General features: G+C 43.6%; 1 protein-coding gene across 1 annotated transcript; it reads left to right on the top strand.

The window, feature by feature from the left end:
• Positions 1 to 4627: 4627 nt before the first annotated feature.
• On the top strand, positions 4628 to 7756 carry LOC101987216 (interferon-induced protein with tetratricopeptide repeats 1-like). The gene is made up of 2 exons (XM_013348012.2): positions 4628 to 4650; positions 6258 to 7756. Exons 1-2 carry the CDS (start codon positions 4628 to 4630, stop codon positions 7630 to 7632), a joined length of 1398 nt encoding a protein of 465 aa, XP_013203466.1. The 3' UTR covers positions 7633 to 7756.
• The last annotated feature ends 306 nt before the right edge of the window (positions 7757 to 8062 follow it).

Raw genomic sequence — 8062 nt, 5'->3', positions numbered from 1 at the left:
AGGGGAGGCTGGATGCTGAGATCTCCAAGTGCACAGGGGAGGCTGGATGCTGAGATCTCCAAGTGCACGTGGGCAGTGGGATCCAGGTTGCTCTCTATCACCGTTGCCCACAAAAATTGCAGCTGCCTTGGTGCTGCTCAGCTTTCCTGCTGCAAGTGCTTGTGCACAAGTGCATGTGCCTCCCCCTTGGGGCACAGTTCCCCAAAAGAATCCTTGGGTCCTTCCAGTCAAGGCAGATCTTCATAGTCTGATGGTGTCCAGATTTCAAAGTGTTCTTAGCTACCATGCCAATGTCTTTATTTCTCATAATGTGAGGACACAGTCTCTAATTCCAACTGTAGTTGCTGTAGGCAGGGAAATCAAAGAAAAGCAGGATTGAATCTGATTGCCCTAAACTATGATTAATGTTCCTATAAAAAAATGACCATTATTTCTACATGCCCAGGAACAGAAAGAATCACATGCTTTTAGTGCTTTCATAGACTGAGACAGAGAATCAGAGAAGAAGAAATGCTGGCTTCTCTGCAAAGGCCATGGCCAGCAGAGTAATGGCCTGAATGAGGCATGAAAGAAATCAGCTAGTGTTGTTCACACTTCTAGACATATGGTCCAGCGGGGTCATGCAAAGGTGAAGATAGACAACCAAAGTCTAATAAACCAGAAACAATCTTTATTCCAGAAACAAGAATCCAGTAAAAAATAAAATAAAAAATCTCCATTGGGCACTCAAAGCTTATCAGCTAGCTGAGACCTCAGCCAGAGATGGATTAATTTAGGCTGAGGTAAAAGGCCTTTTTTTTTTCCTGCTGTGACTGCTGAGTCAGGAAAATCTCTCTTAAAGGAGCTATGAAACACCACCAGCAAAAAGCAAAAAGCTGTGTTAAACTTTATGTATATATATTGCTCTCTTCTATAATTCCTTTTTCAAGCCCTCTCATGTTTTAAGTAGATTTAGTGACCATGTTGGAGTGCCAGTTGTTTTAGGGAGAGGCTGCTTGTTTATCCTAGCTGCCTGGCTAGCTTAGTCCCGAAATACCCACACAGAAATTGTATTAATTAAAACACTGCTTGGCCCATTAGCTCTAGCTTCTTATTGACTAACTCTAACATCTTGATTTAACCCATTTCTATTAATCTGTATATTGCCACGTGGCAGTGGCTTACCAGGAATGATTCAGCATGTCTGACTCTGGTGGCTTTATGGTGGCATGCTAACTCTGCTGTATTCCTCCTAGCATTGAGTTCTGTTGTTCCTGCCTACCTAAGATCTGCCCTATCAAAGGCCAAGGCAGTTTCTTTATTCATTAACCAAAGAAAGCAACACATAAACAGAAGTACCTCCTACAGAAAACTTAGATACAGATTGCCTTATTTTACAGTCTCCATTAACAAAGGCTTTTTACTTAAACCAATGTTTATACTTAATCTTAATTGTCTTCCTTGGAATGTTCAGGTGGTGTTTACTGAAGCCCTGTGTTGTCCCCTTTGATGTTGCCAATTTCACATAGCTGGTATAAGGCTTAACCCAGAGGACGTATATCTACTTCCTAAGAGTTGACTCAGCTCATATTCATTTGCAGAGAGATGCTTTGGCCTTGTACATAGAGGTATGGGTTGTAAAGCTCTCTCAAACTGGTGAGAGAGCTGCTGACAGTCTGTTCTCATTTTACTAGACTTACAATCTTTTTTTTATTTCTAAATTTATATTTCTGGAGTCTACATTTTAATATTCTTATTCTTGAACTCTTCACTAGAGTCTGACCCCCACACAGTTTGTTGTCAGAATATTAAATTGAAATTGAATTTGAAAAAAAAAGTTCTTTGGTGTAATACAATGCTCTGTCCAAAAGGAGGCATAATTGCACTGGATCTCAATTCCAAGTACTTCTAATAAGATGGATTGTAGAGGTAGCTTTTATGTGTTGCCTTAAGGGTCCAGGGAAGGATTCTGTGAGGTGTCAGTCATACAAACAGCATAGATGTTATTTTGGGGTATTAGACACGTCCCTCCCTGATTTAGGAGCTTGAGGAGACTTTGGCTATACAGATAAAGCAAAGGTCACCTAGCTATTGGCCACCTCTGGTCCTGCTTTGGGAGCATTGTAGATCTGGCTCTACAGAGAGCACAATCACCAGGCTATTAATGATCTCTATTCCCAGCCTTCAGGGTGGAAAAACAAGTTATCTATATTTCTTATTGAAGAAATAATCCTATGTATCTATCATTGCTGCTTTTATTCGTGCTCATCTGAGGGGAAGAGGACTTTGTGCTGCTCAACAGACAGATACAGAACAAGAGGAGAGAAACAGAATGAGACAGAGAGGGACAGAGAGACTGACGACAGGCAGACACAGAGACTATAAAAAAAAACTTCTGCATTTAACTGTTTCTAAGCTGGCTTACCAAATGTCATCAGTAAAGACTTGAGTAGAGGGACAACTGCCAACCATTTCCAAGGGCACTTTTCAAATAGTCAAATAATTGTGTCCAGCATCAATAGAACTCTACCAGGGGTATATGACTAGAAAGAGAAATAGAGATATTTTATTATGAAACAGTGCTGTGGAAATTAGAATGGACAAGTGAGATGAGGGATAAGCCCAAAGAGAACTGGTCCATGAAGCTCATGACCCTTTATACGGCATGAACAAAGAGCTGTGACACCTCTACTGGTTGGTACAACAAGGACATTTTAAGCATTTTCTGTCCATTGCTTGAAGCCAAGGGAAGGGAGGGCTGTCAGTGTTTTTACTCAACAAGCTTCTATCATGGTCACTGATGCTGCTCTCTCTGGAACCCCAATATCATGCAGGTCCCTGTAAGATCTGAAATATCACGTGACAGGAGGAAGAAGCTTCACAGTTGCTTCCCTTGGAGACTTAGACGGGTGCTGGAGAGATGGCTCAGTGGTAAAGGGATTGCCAAGGAAGCGGGAGAAGGGCAGTCTCAGTGCTATTACTGAGAGCAGAGCGGCAGACCACTGTCTTTCCTTCTCAGAAAACAAGCAGGTGAAGACCAGCACCTAATTCTGTCCACCGGCCTTCATAGGTGCGCCTTGGCATTTGCAGCCCCTCCACAAACACAATTGAAATTCCATGAGATAAGGAGAAACATGGAAAGAACAAGACTTAGAAGAACCCCCTAAAACGTCATTTCCTGATAGTTATGACTGCTTTAAAAAAGTTGTTTTTGCTTGTTCTTCATTTACTTTAGTGTATTCTTGCACGAGGTTTTTGTTTATATTTGTGATTAATATATAATTACATTTCAACCTTTTTTCCTTTCCTATTTCAAGGCCCTCACATTTACCCTTCCTACTCTGTTCCAGAATCATTGCCTCCTTTTTTCATTGATTGTTAATGTATGCACTTATATAAACATAGATATGTGTGTACCTGTCCAGTCCTTATACTGTTTCTTGTTATGTATGGTATCAGGATTGGACATCTGGTGCTGTACAGCCTAGCCAGGGGAATACCAGCTCTCCCATCCCCACTGTACTGCTTGTTCATTGCTCTTTGTTTATCATGAGGCCTCACTGACTCTTCCTATCTGATCTGTATACTTCCCATGCATTGTTATCATCTTTGTGCAGCTCATCTTTGATCATTCAAGCCAATGAAATTTTCAAAAATTTTAGAGGTGAATTCTATCTCTGGTCTTACATAGAGAAATGGCATTTAAAACTAATCAAAAGATTGTAAGATTTCCAAAATGGAAGGGACATCTATCCATCGAGTCCCTTACTGAGAAGTGGGCTTCTCTAAATCAAAAGTACCTGTCTCAGAGTAGTTGCTTCCAGATTGTCACTTCTAAGAATCTACATTTGCTAGGGAAGTGTTGTGTTCTTTTCTTTCTTCTATCTCAATATTTCAGAACCCTGCCAGAATGCCTAATATCCACTATGAGTGAGTACATACTGTGTTTGTATTTCTGGGACTGGGTTATTTCAGTCAGGAAGCTTTTTCTAGTTCCATCCGTTTGTCTGCAAATTTCAAGAAGTCACTGCTTTTTAGTGTTGACTACACCACTTGTCATCACAGAATTACATCTAGTAACTGATGGAAGCAGATGCAGTGACCCACATCCAAGCACTGGGCTGAGCTCCTGACATTCAGTTGAAGAGAGGGAGAAGGGATCATATGAACAAGACTGGGGGAGGGGTGAAGGGCATGGTGGGAAAATCATAAAGACAGCTGACCAGAGCTAGTTGGAACTCACAGACTATGGATTGATAGTTGTGGAATCTGTATTGTGTTGAAATAGATTCTCTGAATGTGGGGTGACAGTCATGTATCTTGATCTATTGTGGGGCTCCCTGGCAGTGGGATCAGGACCTATTTCAGGTAATGAACTGACTTTTTGGAGCACATTCCCTATGGTGGATTACCTTACTCAACCTTGATACAGAGGGAATGGTCTTGGTCCTGCCTGAACTTGGTATGCCATACTTTGTTGAGTCCCCAAGGAACACCTTACCTTCTGAGGAGTAGATGGAGGGGGAAAAGAAGAGGATGTTGGGGGCAGGAGGAAAGGCAGAATGGAGAACTGAGGTTGTTATGTAAGAAAAAATATTATTTAGATATATAGAGCCCCCAAAGTTCTGTTGTGCAAGCCACTGGGCCCATGGAGTTTTCCTATGGCCCCCTGTAGGTAGAAGGGCTTTACCATGCACTCAGTGTTCTGCCCCATGTCTTTCTGTAATGCCATCCTCCGTACTATATATGCCTTTTTCTCGCATATGAATACTCATGCTAGCACTGTAATGTATTGATTATTTTAGGTTTGTACTTATTTTAATTCTTTGTATGAAAACTCACTTTTATTACATTAGCATCTTGGAGATTTTCTAGCATTTTGGCCTGTCACACAAAGCTTCCTTTGAGGCGATGGTGCTGTATTCTGGTCTTGTAGTATTTAAAACTGGAGCTCATGGATTTTAACTGGGGATATCAGAAATCAGACATATTATGAGAACTTAACTGAAAGAAAGAAGATGAAGTTCCTACAGTAGACGTTGAACACAGAAAGGGGGGTGTATCCAGAGTCATCAGGATTTTGATCAAAACATTATCAGGATAGAGGCATAGGGCATGGGTGGCCTGGTGAGTCCAGCTGGCTGATTCATGAGGTTTCTAAATGGCTGTAATATTCTATTTGTCAACACGTAAGGACTCCAAGCTAGAGTGTTCCTTTACGGGACAGACCTAACAGGGTATGGCACCTCCTGCTGCTATTCCTGGCATCTGATCAGATCAAAGCCGAAGACAGCTGATTTAAGCACTATGGCATCTCTGGCCTCTGGCAGACAACTACCAACAGGACCAACGGCCTATTGCCGTCTAGCCATGGAAGACTCAAAGGTGCTGCTGTGGTTGCCTATAAAACCCGAGTCACACAATTCTATCTCTTGCTCTCAACACTGATAGAAAAGCAGGAAACTCCTGTGGAGTTTATAACATAGCCATGTGTTTAGCCTCACCAATCTCCCCAAAGTCCAGAAACGGGAAATACTGATATTCCCAATACGCAGATGGGTACAGTGTGATCCCGAGGCATGGGTGATACACTCTAGAAAAGAAGTTGTCCTGCTCCACAGGGAGACAAGAGAGCACATGAAGTGTAGATGCATGTTTCAAATGCAGAGATTCTTTGCAACCCTAGAGAGGACAGCTAAGTTGAGTCACCCCCCCACCCCCACCTATGTTGCCCAATGAAAAAAGATCCAGAGAAAATCATATCCCTAGTGTCAGAAGGCAGTCCCAAGGCAGAAAGCATGTTCATTTGTTCTAACTCAGCCTACTTCTGGCAGGACCCCAGCTGTTTGTGTCTGGAATGAAAAGGGAAGGGCCTGCAAGGACAAATAGGTCCTATTTAGGTCAGCTCAGGTGGCAGGCACTTGTACACAGTGGGGAAGGGGTAATAGTTTTATCGAGTTTCACATCTCAGGGCAGGAGTCTGACAAGAATGCGGCTGGGCCTGTATCTCTGTGACCGTGTCCATCCGTGAAGAAATGGATGAACTCAAAAGCTAAGATGGTAAGTACACGGACATGGACATGCATGTGCAAAGAGACTCTGACAGTTCTAGTAAGTGGAGCTGAGGGATCGATGTAAAAACAGATATCAAGAAATTCTAAATGGGCAAAATGTTAGATTTTTCAGGAAATAAGCAAGAATGTTGTAAATTGTGTTTTCCATGGTGTCAGATTCTGGCCAGGTTGTCCATGAATATTCTTCCTGCTTCCTTCTGGCAGAGAGAATGCTGGTGCTGATCAGGTCAAGGAGAATCTCCTTCAGCTGAGTTGTCACTTCACGTGGGGCTTGCTGTTTGAAGATGCTGACATACCTGATTTGGAAATGAGAATCTCGGAGGAGGTCGAGTTCCTAGACATCATGAGCCCAGTGAGGATGCACAACCTCCTGGCCTACGTGAGACACCGGAAAGGCCAGAATGAAGAAGCCCTGCAGAGCCTGAGAGAAGCAGAAGCCTTGGCCAGGAAAGAGAAGTTGGGCAAGAGAAGCCTGGTGACCTGGGGCAACTGTGCCTGGGTGCATTACCACATGGGCAGCTTGGCAGAAGCCCAGAGCTACCTGGACAAGGTGGAGAATACTTGCAAGGACTTTGAAAGTCCCTTCCGCTACAGGATGGAGTGTGCCAGGATGGACTGTGAGGAAGGCTGGGCCTTGCTGAAGTGTGGAGGACGGAATTATAAACGAGCCCTGGCCTGCTTTGCAAAAGCTGTGGAAGCTGAGCCTGAAAACCCCGAATACAACACTGGCTATGCTGTTGCCGCCTATCGTGAAGACAATGATGACAATAATATGTCTCTGGAACCCCTGAGGAAGGCTGTCAGGTTAAATCCAGCAGATCCATATATTAAAGTTTATCTTGCCCTGAAACTTCAGAGTGTAGGAGAAACACATGAAGCAGAAAGACACATTGAAGAAGCCCTCAGTAGCGAGTCCTGTCGAACCTATGTCTTTCGTCATGCAGCCAAGTATTACCGCAATAAAGGCCGCATAGACCAAGCTCTCCAACTACTAAAGGAGGCCTTGGAATCATCAGGTGACTCTGGCTACCTGCATTTCCAAATAGGGCTCTGTTACAAGCAACAAATGATCCAACTGAAGACTGAGCCTGGTGAGCAGGACAGCATGGAGGAAAAGGCACAACTGGCCATCTGTGAATTTCAGAAGACTGTGAATCTGAGGCCCACGTTTGAGATGGCTTACGTTTGCATGGCAGAAGTGCAGGCAGAAATTCGCCAATATGAAGAAGCTGAGGCAAATTTCCAGATAGCGCTGAACATGCAGAACCTTCGGGAGCACATAAAGCAGGATATTCATTTCCGCTATGGCCGTTACCAGTTTTTTCATCAAAAATCAGAGGACATGGCGATCACCCACTACTTAAAAGGTCTAAAAATAGAAGAACCGTCCTATGCCTGGAGGAAACTACTCATAGCTTTGGAGAAAGTTGCTGACAAAAGAATTAAAAAGGAAGTTCGACTTGTGGAGAGCACCAGCCTCCTTGGGTTAGTCCACAAGCTGAAAGGAAACATGCCCGAGGCCCTGCTGTACTATGAGAAGGCTCTGAGGCTCACTGGGGAAATGAACCCTGAGTTCTGAATGCAGCTCACCTCTGTGAAGATAATGTACTCATCACTGAGATTCCATCCTTCCTAACTGACTGCTTTCCCAGAACTGCATACTTGCTGGAATCCAAGTACCTAAATGCATTGGCTCCTGCCACCTCTTTCTCACCCTCATTGTCCTATCTAGAAGGAAGTTCTGTCCCCACTACACCTGTTCACTTAATAGCCAGGACTGATTCCTGCTGTGCTGGACCCTTCAAGCCCTGTCACAAAACTTATTCCTTACGCCTGTGCTATGAGAAAGAAAGTCTTCCTCCCTCTGCCTGCCAGTGTCCCCGACAAGGAATTCTTCTCCAATTAGGATTCTTTTAGGTCGTCAGGATCTTTTACTATAGTAAAACCTCAGAGCAAAGAAGAGAGTTTGAAAGCAGTAGCGCTCTCACAGTCCTGGACACCCATTCACA

This window comes from Microtus ochrogaster, chromosome 8, assembly GCF_000317375.1.
Source record: "Microtus ochrogaster isolate Prairie Vole_2 chromosome 8, MicOch1.0, whole genome shotgun sequence".
NCBI classification, from domain to species: domain Eukaryota; kingdom Metazoa; phylum Chordata; class Mammalia; order Rodentia; family Cricetidae; genus Microtus; species Microtus ochrogaster.
The sequence above is the reverse complement of the archived record's forward strand: the minus strand, read 5'-3'. Positions and strand labels throughout refer to the sequence as shown.

What these genes read in the sequence shown, in the direction of transcription:
- LOC101987216 (XM_013348012.2), top strand. Translation starts at nt 4,628, where the DNA reads ATGGAGTTTTCCTATGGCCCCCT. An exon ending in GAGTTTTCCTATGGCCCCCT is followed by an intron (nt 4,651 to 6,257) that starts GTAGGTAGAAGG and finishes TCCTTCTGGCAG; the next exon opens with AGAGAATGCTGGTGCTGATC.